Genomic DNA, 20909 nt, shown 5'->3' on the forward strand with positions numbered 1-20909 from the left:
TGCGCATGCGGCACTGGTGGGGGGAGTGCGCATGCGCAGCAGTGGCTCGCTCGGGTCGGGGGCCTGCCGCCATCTTGGTACGGTCAAAGGCGATTTCTCTGTATCGCGAGGTACCGGAGGCGCGAGAGCAGCCCGCAGCCGCGCCTCCGAGCGGACTCGTTATCGTTTCCACTTCTTCCGCCCGCGGCAGCCCGCCTGGACCCGCCGGCAGGGGCCCGCCACTCCCAAGATGGCGCCGCGGGCGAGCGGAAGAGGAAGTCGACTGGCTCGCGGGAGGCACGCCGGGAAGACAGCGTGGGCACGCGGCTGCGGCGGGGTCGTGTGTGCGTGTGTATGTGTACGTATGTGTGTGTATGTATGTATATGTATGTATGTGTGTGTGTGTGTGCGCGCGCGCTGGGGGCAGCGGTAGCGGCAGCCGCCTGGGCGGGGGAAGGGGACACCGGGGTGCCGGGGCGGAGGGGGCCCCGGGCCGGGGTAGGCCCCGGGGGGCAGCGGGGTGCGGGTGGCCCCGGGGGGACACGGGGCAGGTGGGGGCAGCGGGGGGGCGCTGAGGGGACGCTGGGGTTCGCCTGGGGGGTGGCGGGGGGACGCCGGGCCGTCCCTCCCCTTCGCTCCGAGCTCAGCCCCTCCGCTTCCCTCAGGTCCGTGCCGGCGGCTGACAGCAGGTCCCGACCCCGCGGAGGGCCGCACCCGGCGCCACCATGGGCAAGAAAAGCAAATTGGGCAAGAGCCGGAGGGACAAATTCTACCACTTGGCCAAGGAGACCGGTGAGGGGCCTGCCCGCTGGCTGCGGGGCAGGGGGGCTGCGGCCCCGGTAACCCCGGTAATCCGTAACCCGTGGCTCTCCCCGCTGCAGGCTTTCGCTCCCGCTCCTCCTTCAAGCTTCTCCAGCTCAATAGGAAGTTCCAGTTCCTGCAGAAGGCCCGGGCGCTGCTGGACCTGTGTGCGGCCCCCGGCGGGTGGTGAGTGGTGTCAGGGCCCCAGGTCACAGCCCAGTGCTGCCAGCTGCCCTGGGACCTCGCTGTGAAGTGGCTTTTGTGATCTTTGTTGTGGTGGCTCCTCTCGGTCTCTGTCCCCGGTGCCAAAGCTGATCCCAAACATCCAGGCAGCACGGTTCAAGGCTGAGGGCTTTCCTGGGATCCTGCTGTAGCTTTGATCCTTTCTGTTGTTTCCAGGCTGCAGGTGGCTTCCAAATTCATGCCGGTTTCCAGCTTGATCATTGGTGAGTGATGGATGAGGGTGGGCTGGGGGCAGGGACCTCCACCGCAGTCCCTGGATGAGGCCAAAGGAAGGGAATCCTGGATTTGGGGATCCTGGTAGGGGGAGAGGGCGGGTGGGAAGCCGCGTGGGGCAGGCTGGAGTCCGCTCTTGAGAGGTTGTGGTGTTCACATCTCTTCCTTATGCCAGGGGTGGATTTGGTCCCTATCAAGCCCATTCCCAACGTGGTGACGCTGCAGGAAGACATCACCACTGAGAAGTGCCGCCAGGTACGAACCCGTCTGCCCTGCCCCAAGCGTCACGCGCCCGTCCGGCAGAACCGTGGCAGGGGGCTGAGCTGAGCTGACGCGGATGGGGGTGCTGCCTGTTGGTTCTTGCAGAGGGGTCAGTGGGGCAAACGCGTGTCCCCATCCCTCAGGCCCTGCGCAAGGAGCTGCAGACGTGGAAGGTGGACGTGGTGCTGAACGACGGAGCACCCAACGTGGGAGCCAGCTGGGTGCACGATGCCTACTCCCAAGGTGGGGCCCGCACGGGGCTGGCTTGGGGCCTGGTGCCATCTGGGGGGGCACGAGGGCAGGCACATCTCATACCCCAGCAGGGCAGGGCAGCAGCGATGTGCGCTGCAGGACGGAGAGCTGGGTGGTGGGGACAGTGACGACTGCTGACTGCCTTTCCCTCCTGCTCCAGCCAACCTGACCCTCATGGCCCTGAAACTGGCCTGCGAATTCCTCTGCAAAGGCGGCTGGTTCATCACCAAGGTTTTTCGTTCCCGGGACTACCAACCGCTTCTCTGGATCTTCCAGCAGTTCTTCAGCAAGGTCCAGGCCACCAAGCCCCAAGCGTCCCGCAACGAGTCCGCTGAGATCTTCGTGGTGTGCCAGGGTGAGCAGCTGGGGGAGACCTGCAGCCGCTAGGATGGGGCTGGGAAAAACTTGCTGATGTCTCTGATTTCTCCATCCCAGGATATCAGGCTCCAGACAAAATCGACAGCAAGTTTTTTGACCCAAAATATGCCTTCAAGGAGGTGGAGGTTCAGACTAAGTCTGTTAGCGAGTTAGTCAGCAAAAAGAAGCCAAAGGTATGAGCTTGCTTCGCTGGGCAGCGAGGCCAAACACACACTAAAGGGGCTGGGGATTGGGGCCAAAGAGATTGTAATAAGCCAAGTTGCTCAGGAAAATGAAAGGTCTGGGGATGCGAAGTGGTGGAAGAGCCAGTTTTGGGGAGGTTTACAGCCTTAGAAGGTGGTGTGGTGATGGGGAGGCGGTGAACAAGTTGCGAGGCTGGGGATGGATCGGTAAAACCCTTCCTGCAACGGTTGGCGGCTGGGTTTGTGTCTCTGTGAGGTGTCTTTAGGACACAAGACAGTAAAGGCCATGTTAAGTGGCCTCAGCTGGGCATGGAGCTGACACAAACCTCTGTCGTCACCTTTCTGAGTCCGAGGTGGGACTGGGAGACGCCGTGGAGCTGGCAGGTTGGGGCTGGTAACTTGCCCTCGTCTGTAAGGCCTGTGGGCACGTTTAGGTGGACGCTGCAGCAAGACACGGGTTACGTGACATCATTCACCCTTTAGGTGAGGTTGAAGCTGCTTGTATGTGCCCTGCTCTGGCTCATACAGCTCCGTTCTCCTGTAGGCAGAAGGCTACGCAGATGGCGACACGACCCTCTACCACCGATTCACCTTGATGGACTTCCTCAAGGCTCCCAACCCTGTGGACTTCCTCTCCAAGGCCAACGAGGTGAGTGCCTGAAGCGAGGGGGATCGTGGTGGCCCCTGAGACGTCCCCAGGAGTACAGAGCCATGAAAAGAGGGAGCCGGGTGACCCAGCAACGGCCCTGTTCCTGTTCTTGCGGAGGGGAGGCAGGGCAGGAGCTGGGGCTCAGGCATAACAGCCCTTTCCCTCTGCTCTGTCAGATCACGCTGGGGGACGGTGAGCTGGAGAATCACAGTTCCACCACGGAGGAGCTGCGTCAGTGCTGCAAGGACATCCGTGTGCTGGGACGAAAAGAGCTCAGGTACTGGGGAGGACTGGGACAGGCCGTTATGCTGGGCCCGGTGGGTGTCTCTAACAGCCTGCCTCCCCGCACAGAGCCCTGCTGAACTGGAGGACGAAGTTGCGGCGTTTTTTGGCTAAAAAGCTGAAAGAACAGGCAAAGGAGCTGGATATCAAGTAGGAACAACAGGGCTTCCCCAGGGCGCCAACGCGGTGGGCTGGGCCTGCCACCAGGAGAGGGGGTCTGAGCTCCTTCCTTTTGGCAGCCTGAGCTCTGGTGAAGAGGAAGAAGGCAAAGAGGAGGAGAAGAAGGAGAAGAAGACATTGCCAAAAGACGCAGCTGATGAGGTGGTGAAAGAGGAAGAGGAGGAGGTGGAGCTGGCATTGGCAGAGATGAAGGCCGAGGAGCTGGCAGAGTTAAAGAGGTAAAAAGCGCTCAGATGAGGAGAGATGGGGGAGTACAGGGCCAGCAGAGCACAGGGGGGCTGTAGCGATGGGGACAGAGGGTGGCTGGGTCAGAGCCTGTCCCTCTGTCGACAGCAGGTGGGGTTTGTGGGTCTGGGGTCCTCGGGGTTGTCTGCTGCTCCGGGCAGGTGAAGCGGCAGTTCCAAGCTGGCGTGGGCCCCCTCTGCCCCAGGGTTGGGGACCCCTCACAGAGGGATGGCAGTGCTGCTCTCCCCCTGTCCTGGGGGAGATCTGGCACCGATGTGGCAGTGGATGAGCCACTGGGATGTGTGTGTGTGGGGAGGGAGACAGTGTGGCCTCATTCCTTTGCCTTCTTCGCTAGAAAGAAAAAGAAGATCCTGAAGGAACAGCGGAAGCAGCGTGAGCGCGTGGAGCTGAAGATGGACCTCCCTGGTGTCTCCATCGCCGATGATGGTGACACCAGCATGTTCTCCCTCCGGACTATCCAGAGGACTCCGGTGCGTGGGGCAGGGGGAGGCCAGGCTCCCAGAGCCATCGGGGCCGGGGCAGTGGCAGGCACGTGGCTGACGCGCTGTAGCTTATGACTCCAGTCTCATTTGTGTTGCAGCTGCTGAACGAGGTGACCCGGGGGGACATGGCGTCAGCAGATGCCCTCCTGGAGATAGGACCAGGGGACGATGACATTTGCATCTCAGATCATGAGGAAGAGGATGATGTGTCTCTGGCCAGCGATCTGGACCCAGAGGAGCTGCTTGAGATAGAGGCCCGTCAGCGCCGGCTGGAGCGGGAAAGGCGAGAGCAGGGTGCAAAAAGGTGAGGGCCAGGAGAGTCCTCCCCGGGGCAGGGGCTTCCTTTGGAGCAGCTCCAGTATCTGGCAGTGGGCACACCCCATCATGGGTGGGGAGTACTGGTCCTGCTGCTGTCTGTCACAGGGTGAAGTTTAAGCAGAAGGAAGAGGAGGAGGAAGGGGAGGAAGAGGAGAATCCCCTGCTGGTACCCCTGGAGGAGAAGTCGGTGCTGGAAGAACGGCAGACCAGCCTGTGGTTTGGGAAGGTGAGTCCTACTGGGGCAGAAATGACAGAGAGCCTCAGCCCCAGCAGCTCCCCAGGTCTGCCCTGCGTCCCCTGACCTTCTGCTCCCCACCCCCAGGATGCCTTTGCCGGCATCGAGGATGATGCGGATGAGGACCTGGAGCTGGGGCAGTCGCAGATGTTGGCTGAGAGGCAGCGCGAGTCTCAGAGAGGTTCGTGGGGGGCTGTGTCGCTGGCAGGGGGCACAGAGGGACAGCCCTGCGGCCCGGTCTGGGGCACTGGATCAAGCCACCATGTGGACACTGCTCTCAGCAGGACTGGAGAGCTTGAGGTTGCTTCCAGCCTGTATCATTACACAAATAACGAGCTGGCATTAGCGTAGCATTAACGAGCTGGGTCTCTAAAGGAATGATCTGCAACGGGGTCTGCCTCAACCCTTTCTCAGCCAGTGGTTCCTCTTCCCCAGACAAAGCGACAAGGAAAGGGCAGAAGGCGCTGGCCCCCCAGGAGGAAGCTGCAGCTGAGCCCCCGCCTGTTGCAGACACGGGGCCCGATGCTGGTAAAGCGCAAGATGAGCAGAGCAGTGATGATGACAGCAGCAGCGATGAGGAGAGGTGAGGGCTGAGATGGGGGCGGTCTGGATGTTCTCCCCCAGCTCCACACTCCTGGAGAGCGAGGAGGTGAGGACCCCAGCCCTGACCGCTCTCCTCTCCGCAGGCCACTGATACCCGCGGGGAGGAAGCGGGGCCGTGTCGAGCCATGTGGCTTCGAGGTGGTGCCCATTGAGAACCCAGGTGAGTGGGAGGTGCTGTCTCGACCCACGTGCATCCGATGATACCCGGTGTCCCTCGTTATGGACAGTAGTCAGGGTCGGACCGTGCTTTTCTGCACTGGCAGGGCTGCTTGCAGATTAGGCCAAGCTCTAATCTCTCCATATGCTGCAGTGAAAAGAGCCCGTGTCCTGGACGCAGAGGGCCTGGCGCTCGGCTCCGTCATCGCCACCTCCAAAAAGGCCAGGCGGGACCTGATTGATGACTCCTTCAACAGGTACATGCAGCTGTGGTTGCTGGAGGGGGAGCAGCGTTTGGTCTCCCAACAGGAGACAGTCCACAGGGGTGGCAGATGTGTGGGTGTGGGGACCCCGTGTCCTGCTCACAGCTCACCCGAGTCTCTCCCCCCGCAGGTATTCCTTCAATGAGGATGAGGGAGAGCTGCCGGAGTGGTTCACAGAGGAGGAGAAGCAGCACCGGCGCAAGCAGATTCCCGTGGACCGGCAGACGGTTGAGGCGTATCGGCAGCGCTGGCGTGAAATCAACGCCCGCCCCATCAAGAAGGTGGCGGAAGCCAAGGCCCGCAAGAAGCGGCGGGTGAGTGGGGCTGTGGCCCTGGACGGGTGCTCTGTTCCCCCTCCCAGGTGCTCTGTCCCTCCTCTGATCCCCCTTGTCCCTCACCCTCGCTGTCCCCACAGATGCTGAAGAAGATGGAGCAGATGAAGAAGAAAGCAGAGGCCGTGGTGAGCACGGTGGATATCTCGGAGAGGGAGAAGGTGGCCCAGCTGCGGCGGTGAGTGGTGAAGCTGGGATCCAGATCTTTTCGTGTCGTGCTGGGCTCGATTGCGGGGACAGCTCCTGCACGTCACCCAGCAGGGCTGGAGAGGGCTGGGCTCGACCCGGGTGTAGGCTGAGGGGTTGGAGAGCAAGCAAGGGAGCCCCATCTTGGGGCACAGAGCCCCAGAGGAGCGGTGGGACCCAGTATTGGTCTTTGGATGCATCCCAAAGCCAAACTGCTGGAGCTGGGCCGGGGTGCTGGGGTCTCGGTCTCATCTTTTGCCGTTCTCCTGCAGCATCTACAAGAAGGCTGGGCTGGCCAAGGAGAAGCGGCAGGTCACCTACTTGGTGGCTAAGAAAGGCGTAGGACGCCGGGTGCGCCGTCCTCCTGGTGTCAAGGGCCAGTTCAAGGTCGTTGACAGCCGCCTGAAGAAGGACGTGAGGGCTCAGAAGCGCAAAGAACAGAAGAAAAAACGCCATAAGTGATGTGGGACCAGCTCCGGCCTCGGCGAGGGACTCGGCCTGGGGCACGACTGGCTCCTGTCCTCCCACCACGGCCTTGGGAGCAGCCGGCTCGCCCTGCCACTCTCCCTCATTGTGGGGACAGGGCTGTGACTTAGCCACACGTTGCTCTTAGTGCCTTGATGTGACGTTGCCTCCTGTCCCCTGGTGGGGCAGGGAGGGTTTATTTGGCCTCAGTGCTGTAGCATTGACCCCCTTCTCGTGCTCACTGTGTGGCTGCATCTCCAGGTCTCTCACTGTTGCCGGCTCTTGTGGGAGACTGTTGCACTGCGGAGGTGGCATGAGCATCCACGCCAGCTGTCCCCAGAGGTTGTGGCTCAGGGGGACGCCTCCCTGGGCCATATTTGTCACCGAAGTCGCAGGACGGTGGGTGCTGAGCCCTGAGGCAGGCGGGTGTCTGTGGTCTGCACAGAGCGGCTCCTCGGTTACAGCAGAATAAAACCCTGGTCTGAGGATGCCCCAGGATGTGGCCTGCGTCTTGATGAGGTGAGGGGCCTGCACTGCGAGCTGCCCTCTCCCTTCATGCACTGGTTGGTAGAGAGGAGCGTAGCGTGGATGGGGTCTGCGCACCTCTGCTACCGCCTCGGGGAGCCCACCGCCTCGGCCCGCCTCGTTTTATCTCTGGCAAAGCAGCTGAACAGCAGCTGGCGTGCCTGACATCCACCCTCCCTGCCCCGACCGCAGCAGCCACCCCATCCCCACAGCCCTCCGTCCCTCCCCCTCCTGCTGCGGGACCCTGCAAGGTTAAGAAAAGAAAGACCAAGAGAAAACACGCACTTGAGCAAATGTATTTATTTAGACCCAGGGCAGGGGCTGGGGGGACTGCGGCTTCTCTCTGTCGACGAGTGCCTGAATCTGTTTTGACCGGATTGCGGAGGTGTCCCCGGGTCCCTCTTGGTGACAGTGGCACCACGTTAGTGCTGGGGTAGCACCGTGACTCCCAGGGAGAGCACGGCGGGGTGAGTGGCAGTGGGGACCTGCTGGGGAAGGGACAGTTGGGCTGGCAGGAGGGAGGAGGTCTTGGTCCCATTCAGGTGCCGCGGGGAGTGGAGAGGCCAGATCTGGTGTCCCTGTAAAGCCACCGCTTGGCTGCTCAACCAAAGTCAAAGTCAAGTATCGGTGGCAGAGGCTTGCAGAGCAGCAAGACGTCTGCCCGTGGGTCTGCGTCAGCCCCTCGGCTGTGGCTGTGTTGTGTCGTGGTGGGGTGGGAGCTGCGCTACAGGGAGAAGTGGCTGAGTCCAGAGCAAGCCGTGCCGTGCTGGGTGCCAGTGGTGCTGTGAGCTTCCCTGGAACATGTTCTGCCCCCGTGGAGGGTCGGGGCTGTGGCCAGGGCGGGAGCAGAGACGGTCGGCCGTCGTGGTCCTCGGTGGCTGAGGGAGTTGGGGCGAGTGGAGGGGAGCAGCTGCCAGGCTTCAGGCTGTGCTAGAAGTTTTCCTGCTCCTGACCGTCAGCCCCTTCAAAATGAAATAGGGGGGTGCTGTGAGCCCCTCTGCCCCTGCGGCCACCCTGGGCTGCCCCTGTCCCTCCAGCTGAGCTCCATCCCTGCCAGCTCAGTGTCTGATCCCCTCTGTGACCCCAAACCCATGGGTGGGGAGCTCCGTAAGGTGCACAGGAGGGAAGGCCAGGGCTGATGGGGGTCTGAGCCCCCTCAAAGAGGCACAGCTCCTCTGCACCCCACACCCTGGACACCTGGGTCCTCCCTGACCTCTAGCCCCACCAGGCTCTGGCCAGCAAGTCCCCATCGATCAATCCAGGGCTCCAGGCTGGGCTCCTCCATCCCCACTCGCTGCCTTCCTTCCCCTGAGTCCAGGGGCTCAGCGCAGCCCAGGTTGGCCCTTCAGGGTCGGCGGGTCCCCGTCAGGGTGCCAATGCGATGGTGGGGTGACCCCTCAGCCCTGTCGGGCTCAGCCGTACCTGCGCTGCAAGGTGCGCTGTAGGCAGCATCTGTGCGGTCACCTGCAACGGGAGGGATGGTGACCAGCGCACTCAGGGTGAGCTGCTCCCGTTAACGAGCCAAAGCTCATCAATGGGAACTGAAAGCTCAGCCAGACCCCGTCTGAGCCATTGGGGTTGCAAAGGGGTGGCAGCGGGGCCAGGCACCCCAGGGCCACGTCCCTGGCAGGGCTCACCCGTCTCATAGTAATCGTAGAGCGTCACAGTGGCCGGCTGGAGGTTCCTCACCGGGAAGTCCTGTGTGGCGGTGAAGGCGAAGCTCTCCTCCTCCTTCGTCAGCTGCGGAGATGGCCCAAGGGTGAGGTGCAACCATCCACGATGGGGAAGCATCCCCACACCCCAGTGCGCGGGGTGCTGCTCCTGTCCCCATGCCCCATCTCACCTGGTCCAGGTAAATCGTCACCTGGTCGGGCTGCACCTCCACCTTCTTCACCAGCTTCTGCCTCTTCAGCTGGAGGGACACGGCTCAGGATGGGCATCAGCTGCTCGTGGGTGCCCCAGCCAGGGCCAGCACCCCGAGTGGGTGCCCCTCCATGTCCCGCTGCCCCCGAGGGGCAGGGACTCAGTGGCAGGGTGGGTGTCCCAGAGGGGGTCCTGGGAGCGGCGGGGGCTCCTCACCTCCACCACGGAGCTCTTGTCTGGGATGTAGCCAGATGGCAGCTTGGCCTCGATGACGACCATGTTGGTGGCAGGACGCTCCCCAGTGTACCTGCAAGGGCAGAGCCCCGGGGTGGGGTTGGGGTCTGTCCTCCCTCCTTGGCTGCTCCAGCTCCCCCCAAAGCCGGGGGGAAGCCCCAGCCCCTACCGTGCCCGGAGGAGGAGGCGGAAGCGGACGCTGGCATCCCCTGTGCACTCCCCAGGCTCCGTCTCCACGCGGAGGTCGAACGTCCCCATGCTCGGAGGGGGTGGCACGTTATAGCGCAGGGTCACCTGGGGTGACGCAGGAGGGTTAGAGCCACCGAGCGGGCACTGCACGGGGACGGGGACCCTGGGCCGTACCCACCTGCACCAGGGCACAGCCCTGCCCGTGGGCTCGCACCCTGTACGTGCCCGGCAGCTCGTGCAGAGCCGCCCGCTGCAGCACCAGCCGGTTGCTGTTGTGCAGCACAAAGTCCTGCGTGGTGCCTGTCGGGGACGTCACTGTCACCATGAAGTCCCCGTTGCTGCCGTATGTCAAGGCGGCATACTTGGCCAGGGCTTGCAGGGCCACCACGGTGTCCTGGGCATGGAGAAAGCACCGAGCCAGGGTCACCCCTGACTGCAGATAGAGGGAGGGGATGCTTTCGAGCAGCCGCATGGACCCTGGTGCCAGTACCTGTGTGGAGGCAAAGCCCCCGTAGGGGTTTTGCTGTTTGCTAAGCCAGCGGACAATTTGGGAAGCAGTCGCCAGGTCAGCAGAGGAGAGTTGGGGCTGGGAGAGGTAGGCCAGGAGGACATAGGCGGTCATCTCCACCTCCGCCGGTGCGGCGGCCGCCCAGGAGGGCTGCGAGGGGGGCAGAGCCTTCCCCTTCCTCTGCCAGTAGAGCTGCCCGTCTGGGAGAGAAGGGAGTTTGGGAGCTCAGACCCCTGCTCTGGGGGTCCCAGGGGACCGGGGGTGGGATGGGGTGACCCAGGCAGAGGCTGGCCCTGCCTGGAGGAGCCGCTGCCCGTGCCGGGTTGTACCTGCGCTGACGCTGTGCTGGGCCAGGCTCTGCAGCTGGGTTTGCTGCTGCTCCCTGCGCCCCGCCAGCCCAAAGACATAGGCGAGCAGCGCCTGCGTGTAGGGGTCGTCCGTGGCCGAAGCCTCCAGGCACTTCAGGGCTGAGCTCACCTTTGGGTCCTGGCACGGGAACGGAGTCAGGAGCCAGTCCCTGGGTGTGGGCATCACTCAGAGACCCCGGTTCTGCCCAGTGAGACCAGCTGGCACCCAGGTCAGGCTAGGAGGTGGCCTGGAACAGCCAGACTCCCTCCCCCAGCACCCATCCCCACCCCACCAACCCCTCTGGGGAAGATGGGGTCATCCTCACCGTTGGGGACAGCCCCAGCTCCAGCATCGCAGCCGTGACATAAGCCGACAGAGAGAGCTCATCCGAGACGCCACCCTGCAAAGGGGACAGCGGGAGATGGGTCCAACCATGCCACGCCACCGGCACAGGGACTCCCCCACTGCCTAGACCGCACACCAGGGATGTGCCAGCGCCAACCCAGCTCTGGCCGCATGTCCCCATGTCCCACCCCACCGACCCACCTGCAGGGCGTTGTTGAAAAGCTTCCCCACGCTACGGAAGCAGCCTGTCTTCTGCTGCTTCTCCTGCAGCCAGCGCAGCGCATCCGTGATGTGCCGCTCCTCGATGGCCACGTAGGCTCTAGCTTGCCCAAAGGACTTGAGGACGAATGCTGTCAGCCTACGAGCCAGAGAGACATCAGAGGGATGGGAGACCGTGGCTAAGGTACGCTTGGTGGCAGGAAGAGCCCCAGGTTGGCCGGTCCCCGGCAGGATGCCGCTGCACAGCCTGCCCGAGCCCCATGCAGTCCCTCACCAGGTATTGCCCCCGGGATCGCTCTTCCCAAAGGCGCTGTAGGAGCCGTCATCGTGTTTGTAGAGCAGCTCTCGCTGGTACCCTGCAGGGAGGAGATGGGGACGAGTTTTTGCACAGTGGTCCTTACACCCCCAGGGGACCCCAGAGGCAGCCTGGAGCCCAGACCCACCCCAGGGCGTAGGTAGAAAACGGGGAGGGGGGATAAGGGGCGGTGGTGTCTCTTGCCACCAAGGCAGGGTGGGACAGGGAGAGGAGGGGACCGGGGACGCTCACCGCTCTGCAGGAAGCCCTGCGCCTTGGCGCGGATGTCGGGGTGCAGCTGCCCGCTCTTCTCCAGGTACTGCTGGATGTATATGTTGGGGGCGAAGCGGACCATGTTCTGCTCCCCGCAGCCGTAGGGCATGGCCAAGAGACGGTCCAGGTTCTGCAGAGCATTCCCCATGATGTCACCTGTCCCGGGGGGACATGGGAAGCACCGTCACTGGCTGTGGCCCCTGCCACCAGCACCCCGTATCCTCTCCCGTCTCATATTTGGGCAGTCTCACCTCCTGCTGAGCTTGGGCCATGGAGTTCCGCACCCTCCCTGCCCCGGGTGGTCCCCCATCCCCCGCCTGTCCCTTACCCATCACGGTGATGTGGGCTCGCTGGGACCCCTCCAAGATGTTTGCAGGAACCTCCAGGGAGATTTCTTCAGTGACTGTGGGGACAGAGGGCAATGACAGTGGGGATGCTCACCTCCTCCCCGCCCGGCCCCCTGGCACCCTCGCCCGGCCCCTTCCGGCTCTGACCCTCTGTAGGCTCAAAGCTGGGTTGGGGCATCTCAGCCAAGAGCGTCTATGGACCCTGGTCCTTGGCTCCTCTGGGCCTGGTGGCCCTTGCTACCAGTGGCCAAGCGTCCCTACTCCACTTCCCCACGTCATTGCTGGACACCCCCGGCCGGTCCTACCTTCCTGGCAGAGCAGGGAGTTGTGCGCCTTCTCCACCAGGATCCCCCCGGGCTGTAGGGAAGCAGCATCAGAGTCGATCAGAAGGGACGAGCCATGTTCCCTAGGGTCATGCCTGCAGCCCGGGCTCGGGGCTGGGTGCTGTCCCACTCCCAGTCCTCCTGCTGCACCCTGAGGGCTGCTCGGACCCTGTCCCCAAACCCGTCCCACTTTCCTCTGCCAAAATCTGTCTGACCTGCACCAGCAAGGGCTTTATCACGGTGTCCACGCGCCCCTGGGCTGGCACCACGGGCATCTCGTTGCCGCAGAGCTCCTTGGAGCTGAGGGCCTCAGTGCTGACAGTGATGTTCACCTCCCCTGCAGATGCAAGTGGGGCACTCAGTCCCCATGGAGCCTCCCCCCAGCCCGCACTGCAGCCCCATGGGCTTGCATCAGCCCTGGGCCTTTGTGTGGAGCTGGCTGGATTGGGATGGGGGTCACCAGGTTGAGGAGCAGCGCTGGGAGGCAAGGGGGAGGGTGAGAGTGGAGTGGAGGAGAGCTTCCCAGGTGGCGTTGCATTTGTTCCCATCCTCCCTGCCCACCCCATCCTCCGAGGGGGTCCCCAAGCAGCAGGGCAGGGGGGGTCCTGCTGTGGCCCCCATGTCCCGTACCCAGGCTGGTGGCTCGCACAGCCCATCGGAAGGTCCTTGCTTCATCTGCGCAGATGCAACCACTGTACGCCCCGTCCACACTCACCGACACCTCCAGCTCCGCCGACTCTGCCAGCGTCACCTGAACCTGCCAGACCATGGCCACGGCTCCATCAGCCCCCGCCGGACACCAGACCCAGGGCTCCCCCCCGAGCCCCGCTCACCTGCAGGCACTGCCGCAAGTAGTTGAAGACGGTGGCCACGAGGGTGAATGCCTCATGGCGGACCACGGCGTAGGGCAGTGCCAGCTCCACGAAGAAGGGCTTGAAGGCCGTGAGGGCGGTGGCAGGAGCCAGCCCCAAGCCCAACGGGGCTGTGCAGAACATCCCGGCTTCCCACTCGGTGATGGCATCGGGCACCGTCACCGTCACCTCCGCAGAGCCCCACTCCCTGTGGGATGGAGAACATCATGAGGCCATCCCACCATGTTCACCCACAGCTGGTGTCATCCCCAGCTGGGCTGGCTCCCTCCCTGTGGAAGAAGGAGCTGTCCTGAGGTCCCCAACCTCCCTCCATGCAGGAGGGGACGTGGGGAGAGGACCAGCCCCATGGGGACTGTCCTCACTTACCCCACGGGGACCAGGTCCCACAGCCACGTCTCTGGGAAATATGTCCGGGGTGCTGGTCGCTCTTCCTGGACAGCACCGACATGGTTTGTTAGTTTTGCGACAGCATGGGTCATTAGTTCTGGGACATTCGTTTCTCTCGGTAAATACTGGATGTCGGAATCAAAGACATCTGGAAAAGGCAGAGCAGAAATTAGGGTCCACAGGTCTCTGCATCTTAGCTGGACCTCGCCTGCAGGCAGCCCAAAGGTGGCCAAAATCCTTTTCAATCCTCTTCAATCCCTTTGATGCCGAGTGTATTTCAGGATGGCTCCAAGTCCCCCTGAGGACACAGGAGCCAGGCCTGGGCACCAGCTCTTTGCTCTTTTCTCCTGAGGGGGCTCAGTGGAGCAAGAAAGCCAAGGGCTCTGCTGACCTCTGGGACCTTGGGGACCCGCCATCCCATAGAAGCCGAACCTCTCCTTGCAGACATCACTGGTCTTGGCATTGGTGAAAAGTTTCAGTGCTGCGTTCTGTGAAAAAGAAAAGAGGTTGTCCATCTCCAAAACCCAGCAGGAGGAATATCCCCATCCCAGCAGCAAATAGTCATAGGGTTGCAGAAGAAGACAAGTGGAGAAGGACTGGAGCCCGGCGTCCGTGGGAAAGGGAAAGACCTTTGCCACGAGTGTGGCTTTCACGGGATGTTTCTGTGGTTTCTTGGCAGCCTGAGCAAACCACAGCCGGCTCCTGGATGAAGAGGAACGAGGAGGCACAGGTGGGCAGGGCCCTTACCTGAAATAACTTGTAGGTGTTCATCTGGGAAGTCCTCCAAAATGGTAAAGGTAAGAGATGCCTCCTTGGAGGGCGAAAGAAGTCTCGTCGTCTCGGTGCAAATGGGGTGATGGGAATGTCAAAGTCCGGGGGATAGTTCCAGGAAAACGATGAACAGGGTGGCGGGTCCTGAATGCTTCCAGGGTAGTCGAATTCAGGGAGTACTTTGTAGACCTGGGAATAAACATGTGTGCTAGGTACAAAACCACCCAGGCACCTACCCCCTGCCCAGGAGCAGGACTGCCCAGGAGCCACTATGGCACCGAGTCCCCGTAGGGGAGGCCCACGCCAGTGTCGTCTCTTCCCCCCCATCCCTGGCTGGTCCCTGGGGCTGCAGAAGGGGTCCTGGGCAGTGCCACCACTAACCGCCTCCGTGTTGAGCTCAGCCTCAGGCTTCAAGAGCAGCACGCTGCGGTCCACGGCACGGATGGCGCACAGGGACCCTGGGGCAGCCTCCAGCTCCAGCCGAAGCACCGAGCCAGGCAGAGCCCTGTCCTCCGAAAAAGCCATCTTCACCTGGGGAGGGACAGGGGCATGAGGGGGCAAGGACAGGAGGGGGAGCCACCTCCCATGGAGGAGCAAGACCAAGCCACATACATGGAGGTCTCTTCTAGACAACGATAAAATCAGGCTCAAGGGTCTGGGGATCAGGGCATGGGTTAAAGAGACTGTGATGCTGTGCTACATCTGGAGCAGGGTGGACCTCAGGGCATGCAGCTATGAACAAGCCATGGAGCAATTCCCCCATCTCCAGCAGCCTCTGCTCACCTTGTTGGAGAAGCACTTGGCCACCTTGAGCTCGGTGCTGTCAGCCACCATCTCGCTGTCAGGCAGCACCGCGTAGCCCAGCACCTTGGCTGCAGGCGCCAGCTCAGGGCCAACAGGCAGCTCCAGGGAGAAGGACCCTCTCAGCCCTGGGCCGTGGGAAAGGAGGGGAGATGAGGACCAGGAACAGAAAGCAGAGCCCTGCACAGCCTGTCTGTGCCTCAGGACCTACCAGCCTCTGCAGGCAGCTCTTTCCTGAGGATGGAGGCAATGGTCCCCTTGGCCAGAACCTACAGAGGAGGAGATGGGAACAACAAAACCAATGCTGAGTGGGCAACCGAAATGCCCTGATGGAAGATGGACCCAAGGGTCAAAAGTTGGGATGGGTTTTGACCTTGCCCTGTCTCCAGCCCCCCCAACATCTCCCATTGGCATGCAGGTCCAACAGTGCCAGCAGACACCTCTACTAACAGCGTAGCATAGGTCCCTCTGTCTAGCCAGGACAGATGGCTCATTGTCTTGTCCTCAGGGACACAACCATGAACATGTGTGTAGATATGGACCTTTGCACACAACCTCCCTAGCGCCTGCTGCCCGCCCTCCCCGGGCCGGGTCTCACCAGGAAGACCACATCCAGGCTCTCCAGCTCGGTCCCCAAGGCCTTCTTGCTGAAGATGTAATCCACCCAGAGCTGCTGGGGCTGACCGCAGGGCAGCTCGCTCTCCAGCCGGCGAATCCTCAGGAAGCTCTTACTCGCCGAAAAGAAGGGGCTGACATACGCATAGGCATTTTGGTAGATGAGCGGTGAGCTGTCGTTCTGGGTTTGAGCTGCCTCGTTGACTTGACCCTGAGTGATGGAGGTAGAAATCAAGGTGGTGAAGCTGTCCAGAATCCACGAGATGCTGGTCCCATCACCAGGCACCACTGATGCAGGTTCTTGGCTTGGAGAGGTGCCCAGCCCCATACTGCTGGAGAAAGCAGCACAGGGACCCCCGAGGGGTGGGAGACGGGTCGCTTACACGCAGGGAGACCATGTCACTCCAACCAGAGGTCTCCAGCTCAAAGGAAGCTCTCCCCGATCTGTCTGTCAGGAAGGTCTGTCTCGTATCTTTTCCTTGCTGGCTAACGATGAGCAAGAGCTGCTTCTGCGGCAGCGCGGCGCCGTCGGCTCCCTTCAGCAGCATCTGCACTGGCAGGGAAGGGGAGATGCCCCAGGTTGGGCTGCAGCCGTGGGGCAGAGGGCAGGGGTAGGAGAGCGGGGTTCGGGGGTCAGTGGGACCAGGATTGGGTGCAGGGGAGCCCTGCGGGGTGCGGGGACCCCCGCATTACCGTCCCAGTGTAGGGGATGCCAGGCTTGTAGAAATCATCAGTGTTTTCAAAGGTGATGGTGAGGATTTCAGGTAAAATCTTGCAGCTCTTGGTGTTTTTCAGCTCCAGCCCTGTGGAGAGGGAGCGGAGAGCTGAGGGTGTTGTAGGGACACAGGGCACGAGTTAGCTGCTGCCAGATCCCCCGTCATGGTGCAGAAAAGGTCCCTGGATGTTTTAGGTTTTCCCTCTGCAGCCGGCAGCTTCAAGCACAGTTCGCACCTCCTACAGAGGAGGAAAACCTCTACGGCATGTTTTAGACCTAAAGCCAAGGTGCAGCTGGCTGCAGAAACTTCACAAAAGGTACTTCACCAAAGCACCATGATGCAGGGCCACCTCAGTGCCGGTGGGCCTGGGACAACCCCTGGTCTTCTCCTTTTTTTCTGAAGCCAAGCCACTGGCAGTCATTTCTGGTGAGACTGAGGTGTTGGGTGAGGTGGATTATCTCGAAGAACAAAGCCATGCCACTGGACTGGGTGAAACCACTGCTTTGTGTTGCAAGGACTCAACTCACTGCTAGCCATAGCATCAGGAGAGTTGTTGGGTCTTGGAAAGCTGTTTTTGCCCCCTGACCATTTCTCTGGTCAGAATTAGAAGTACTGCCTGGCTGACCTGGCTCATATCCCCACCTGGAACCGGTCCCCAGACACGTGCACCTCTAAATCACAGCATTGCTTTTGGGCTTCCCCGGAGGAGACCCCATGCCATGTGCATTTGGGTGCACACAGGTATGAATGCAAAACTATGCACCAGTGGCAATGCCCATTCCCAAGCAGGAGAACACCGCCATCCCCACCTGTCCCATCCTCCACCAGCGATGCCTGGACTTGGAATCGTTTCTTATACATGGAGCTGGTCAGGTTGAAGGCACTCAACAAAACCTCTGTTGAAAAGCAGCCGTTCTTCTTGGTCTGGAGGGACAGAGTCAACCCTGTTAGCAGCAGTCCCGGGAAGGGGCTGTCCCAGTGGCACCCACACTCCCCGGCAGTGCTCACCTGCCCGCCAACCTCGATGCAGTTCATCTCTTTCTGGTCAAGTCTGTGCAGGATCCCGATGTTCCTGAAGGGCTGGCACAAGCTGGCCTGGACCTTCCCCTGGACGGGCTTCCCGTAGGTGTACCTGTTGGGTGGAGGGTGGTGAAGGTGTGCCTGATGGGCCACATCATGTCAGATGCCCGCATCCCATCCCTCTTCCCGGCACAGCCTGTTTTGGGCTCACCGTCCACAAATCTCCATCTGGAACTTCTTGTCCTTCTCCAGCACCACGGCAGGGAGATCAATGGTCATCTCAAATTTGGGCAGCACTGATGGCAAAGCAAAAGGAGAGAGGGTTGTCGCTCCCAGGACAAGGATAACGGTGCCTGGGTGGCCAGGGCGGCACAAACATGCTGCCCACAGGGACATGCCAAGGTGGGGCTCCCACCCTCCATGCACCTCCCAGTCCCCACGTACCATATTCCTCCACGCTGAAGGAGTGTCTCTTCCCCTCCACCTCAATGGTGTACGTGCCCAGGGCTGGCTCTGCAGCCAGCGGGAGGGACAGGTCCACGATGCCCTGCCGCGGGCTCACCTCCCGCCACTGTGCGATGCGGTTCCCGCTGGGATCCTGCACACAGGGACACACGGCGTCAGCACTCTGGGAACCCCAGCACCCCATGATAAAGCAGCCCATGGCTGCGTTATGCTTCTCCTCTCCCAGCCATGCTGCCTTCCCAAGCCCACGCTGCCCAGGAGCCTCCCTCCATCTCTCAGACTGACCTTCAGGAACACAAGGGGCAGCTGCAAGGCAAAGAGAAGATGGTTAGCAGAGAAATTCAAAGCCTTCCTTGGGGTCTCACCAGGGTGGGGACATCTATGAAGCCATGGATGGAGTAGAGGGAGAGTTATTTGTGGGGTGTTGTGAATTTCCAACCCTTCAATTTGCTTTGGGATTAATTTTGAGCCTGTGGGCAGCTCTAGCTGGGATGAACTGAGGGCACTGCCAGCATGGCATGTAGAGGTGGCATCTCCTAGTGCCTTCGCAAGAAGCCAGCAACCATTTCATCTAGGAACCTCCTGTCACTTCCAGAGACCCAGATGATTGCTTCGGGGTGCCAGAGACTGAACTCGCCTGCAATCCTGGCATCTGATGACTTGATGGCTATCAATAGCACGTTCCCTATGTGCCACTCACCATCGCTACATCCCTAACTGAAAGTTTAAGTGGGTATGTTCCCATGTCACACGTGCAATTCTGCTTTCTCTTTCCTTAGCCTGCTGAATTTTGTGCGAACAACACAGGGCATCCCTGCCCCTGGGGAGCGCAGCCAGCCAGGCAGAGCTGGCTGGGACAGGATTCCTAAGGGGAAAGGCGCTGGCTGACTCCCACACCTCCCTCATGGCTTGCCGAGGCTGTAGGAGGGCAGTGCAGAGGAGCCCTGTTGCCTCCCCTCTTCCCCAGCCCTGCTCTCACCTTCTTACTGCTGGGAGTGAAGTCTTTATCCAAAGAGACAATTCGAAACTTCACTGGAAAGAGCAAACGGGAATGCAGGGATGAGTGCATCCGCAGGGAGGGGGGTTCCCCATGGGGAAGGTGGATGGAAATCCACCCTGAGCCCTGCAGTGGGGCACTGCCCCCCAAGCACCACAGCCTCCAGCACTGCCAGCGTGTCCTGGCATTGCCCTGGTCCAGTGCTGGGGGTCCCAGTGCATCCCAGGATGAGCCCTCCTGTTTCCATGCAGCGTAGGAGCAAGGCTGAACCTCCTGCACCCTTCTCCCACCAGGTCCTTCAGCCCAGAGCAGCGTGGTCCATCCTGCCCCCCTCACCTTCCTGTCCAGGCTTGTAGACAGCCTTGTCTGTCTGTATGAAGATCCCAGGCTCCAGGGCTCTCAGCATCACCTTTTTCTTCTTGAAGACATCCAGGGACTCTCCCTGGATTGAGATGTGCAGGTCTACGATTTCCTCCTTCCCTGTGGTGGGGGCTGGAGCCTGCCAGGGGAAACACCAGGCACTGGGTAAGGACAAGGGATATGCCATGGATATGCTCTGCTCACTCCGAGTGACCCAGAGCATTCTTCACCCACAGGGACACCTTCCCCAAGCCAGGGGCTGGGAAGAAATGTCCCCCTGACACCCTGCCCTAGTCTGCAGGTCTGCTACTGAGGGATTATTTCAGCCACCGAATAACTGGGCTGAGCCTAGAGTCATTTTGCCTGCATTGGGGATGAGACTCTACCAAAAGATGGGGAAGTCACGCCTGCTCCCAGCCCCACAGGGGACCACAGCCTCACGCTCAGGGGAGCTGGTGGGAACTGCTCTGCCTGGAGGCAGCGGGGTGTCCAGGGCATCCCCCTCCATGCTTACAGTTGTGTGTGGGGTGACACTCACAGGGAAGGTGATGTTCAGGTACAGATGAGGCTCCTGGACCTTCCTCTCCAGCAGAGTGATGTTATGGGTCCCATCTGCTTTCTGCAGCTGGACGGTCACCTGGACAGGCTCGTGGAGGCCACTGAGATGGACCCACAGCATCACTGTGTGTGGGTGGTACATCACAGCTGGGGATGTGACCACATAACTCCTGGCAAGGAGAAGTGCTGACATGAGAGGCGTGGGGATGAGGCACATCCTGGTACAGACCCAACGGAGGTCTTGAAGAGCTCCTGGGTGCACAGAAACCTGTACTGGAGTGCAGGACCAGTTCCTGCAGCCTCCCCACTCTGCTTCTGGGCTCCCCCTGACTCCTCAGCTCAGCAAAGCAAAGGCTCTGTTCACACATCAGCTGCAAGTGAGGCAGCACCTACAACAAACCATCCCAGAGCCACCAGCCCCAGCAGCCCCTGGGTGCCAAGACCTCGATGCTCATGGGCAGGGACAACATTTCCCCCATGGCCAGCAATCACATGCACGGGAAGGATTAGCTCCCACTAGGCACTGCCGAGGAGCCAAGTTAAATGCCCTCCCACCAGGCACGGACAGACAGACAGAGAGAGGGCTTACAGAGCTGCAGATGCCCCAGCTGTGAGGTGCAGGATGAGGAGCAGCAGGACGGGCAGGGCAGCTGGGGATCTCATGTCTCCAGCTGCAAGCAGATATCGGGGAGGCTCCTTCTCCAGGTGTTGGATTGCTGTAGCCCTGCGTCTGCTCTGCTGCAGGCTCTGAAATGAGATCTTTGCTTTCCATCCAGCGAGCGAGCAAGCAAGGGTTGGCAGAGGGATCCAGCGTGGACCTGCAGATATAGCCAAGGCAATGTTTACCATCTGCCCACAGCCTCCTGGGTTCAAGGCTCTGACAGATTTTTGCAATTTGAGGAGAGGTTCCCATAGGCTATAGAGATTCAAAATCAGGGGGCAGGACCCACCTACACACTGGTTTGCTGGGAAATGATGGCAGGAGGGAGCGGGAACGAGTTTCCCACATTAAAGTAGGCAGCACATCATGAGAACAGTCTGTGAGTTGGTGGCAATTTCTCAGAAGGGCTTGTTTCCAAGTATTTCAAATTTAGCCAAACAGTGGCTGTTTGGGCTCATAGCACGTCTCAGGCTGTCTTTTTGCCCAGTTTCTTCCAATTCCATCAAATCAG

The 20909-nt window shown here is 61.1% G+C and overlaps 2 protein-coding genes across 4 annotated transcripts; one reads left to right on the forward strand and one right to left on the reverse strand.

Moving 5' to 3' along the window:
• Nucleotides 1-43: 43 nt before the first annotated feature.
• FTSJ3 (FtsJ RNA 2'-O-methyltransferase 3) lies at nucleotides 44-7199 on the forward strand. Of its 3 annotated transcripts, none has more exons than XM_087770396.1 (22): nucleotides 44-337; nucleotides 645-771; nucleotides 861-966; nucleotides 1180-1226; nucleotides 1412-1491; nucleotides 1641-1740; nucleotides 1910-2104; nucleotides 2185-2300; nucleotides 2854-2958; nucleotides 3135-3235; nucleotides 3310-3390; nucleotides 3480-3638; nucleotides 4001-4136; nucleotides 4247-4452; nucleotides 4572-4692; nucleotides 4789-4882; nucleotides 5137-5284; nucleotides 5388-5464; nucleotides 5615-5717; nucleotides 5854-6037; nucleotides 6139-6233; nucleotides 6514-7199. In XM_087770396.1, the coding sequence occupies exons 2-22, from the start codon at nucleotides 705-707 to the stop codon at nucleotides 6701-6703; spliced, it is 2511 nt and encodes an 836-aa protein (XP_087626522.1). In that variant the 5' UTR covers nucleotides 44-337; nucleotides 645-704; the 3' UTR covers nucleotides 6704-7199. The 3 variants fall into 3 exon arrangements, with proteins under 3 accessions (XP_087626522.1, XP_087626523.1, XP_087626524.1); XM_087770397.1 differs by having other exon boundaries at nucleotides 44-331; XM_087770398.1 differs by having other exon boundaries at nucleotides 44-323.
• A 468-nt stretch (nucleotides 7200-7667) lies between these two features.
• LOC104012321 (alpha-2-macroglobulin-like protein 1) lies at nucleotides 7668-20483 on the reverse strand. The gene is made up of 36 exons (XM_087770602.1): nucleotides 20327-20483; nucleotides 19718-19907; nucleotides 19156-19318; nucleotides 18802-18854; nucleotides 18108-18128; nucleotides 17802-17955; nucleotides 17569-17653; nucleotides 17346-17469; nucleotides 17147-17261; nucleotides 16315-16424; nucleotides 16005-16169; nucleotides 15605-15832; nucleotides 15218-15275; nucleotides 14989-15134; nucleotides 14587-14736; nucleotides 14182-14394; nucleotides 13826-13922; nucleotides 13414-13582; nucleotides 13009-13234; nucleotides 12806-12932; nucleotides 12391-12512; nucleotides 12149-12209; nucleotides 11834-11908; nucleotides 11485-11661; nucleotides 11212-11293; nucleotides 10920-11076; nucleotides 10699-10773; nucleotides 10355-10511; nucleotides 10008-10225; nucleotides 9696-9911; nucleotides 9498-9622; nucleotides 9311-9401; nucleotides 9075-9143; nucleotides 8869-8971; nucleotides 8654-8695; nucleotides 7668-8193 (listed from the first exon to the last, which is right to left on the reverse strand). Exons 1-36 carry the CDS (start codon nucleotides 20398-20400, stop codon nucleotides 8162-8164), a joined length of 4470 nt encoding a protein of 1489 aa, XP_087626728.1. The 5' UTR covers nucleotides 20401-20483; the 3' UTR covers nucleotides 7668-8161.
• Between the last annotated feature and the right edge of the window lie 426 nt (nucleotides 20484-20909).

Source organism: Nipponia nippon, unplaced genomic scaffold (genome assembly GCF_047370975.1).
Source record: "Nipponia nippon isolate SJK-2023a ecotype South Korea unplaced genomic scaffold, ASM4737097v1 scaffold_32, whole genome shotgun sequence".
Lineage (NCBI taxonomy): Eukaryota > Metazoa > Chordata > Aves > Pelecaniformes > Threskiornithidae > Nipponia > Nipponia nippon.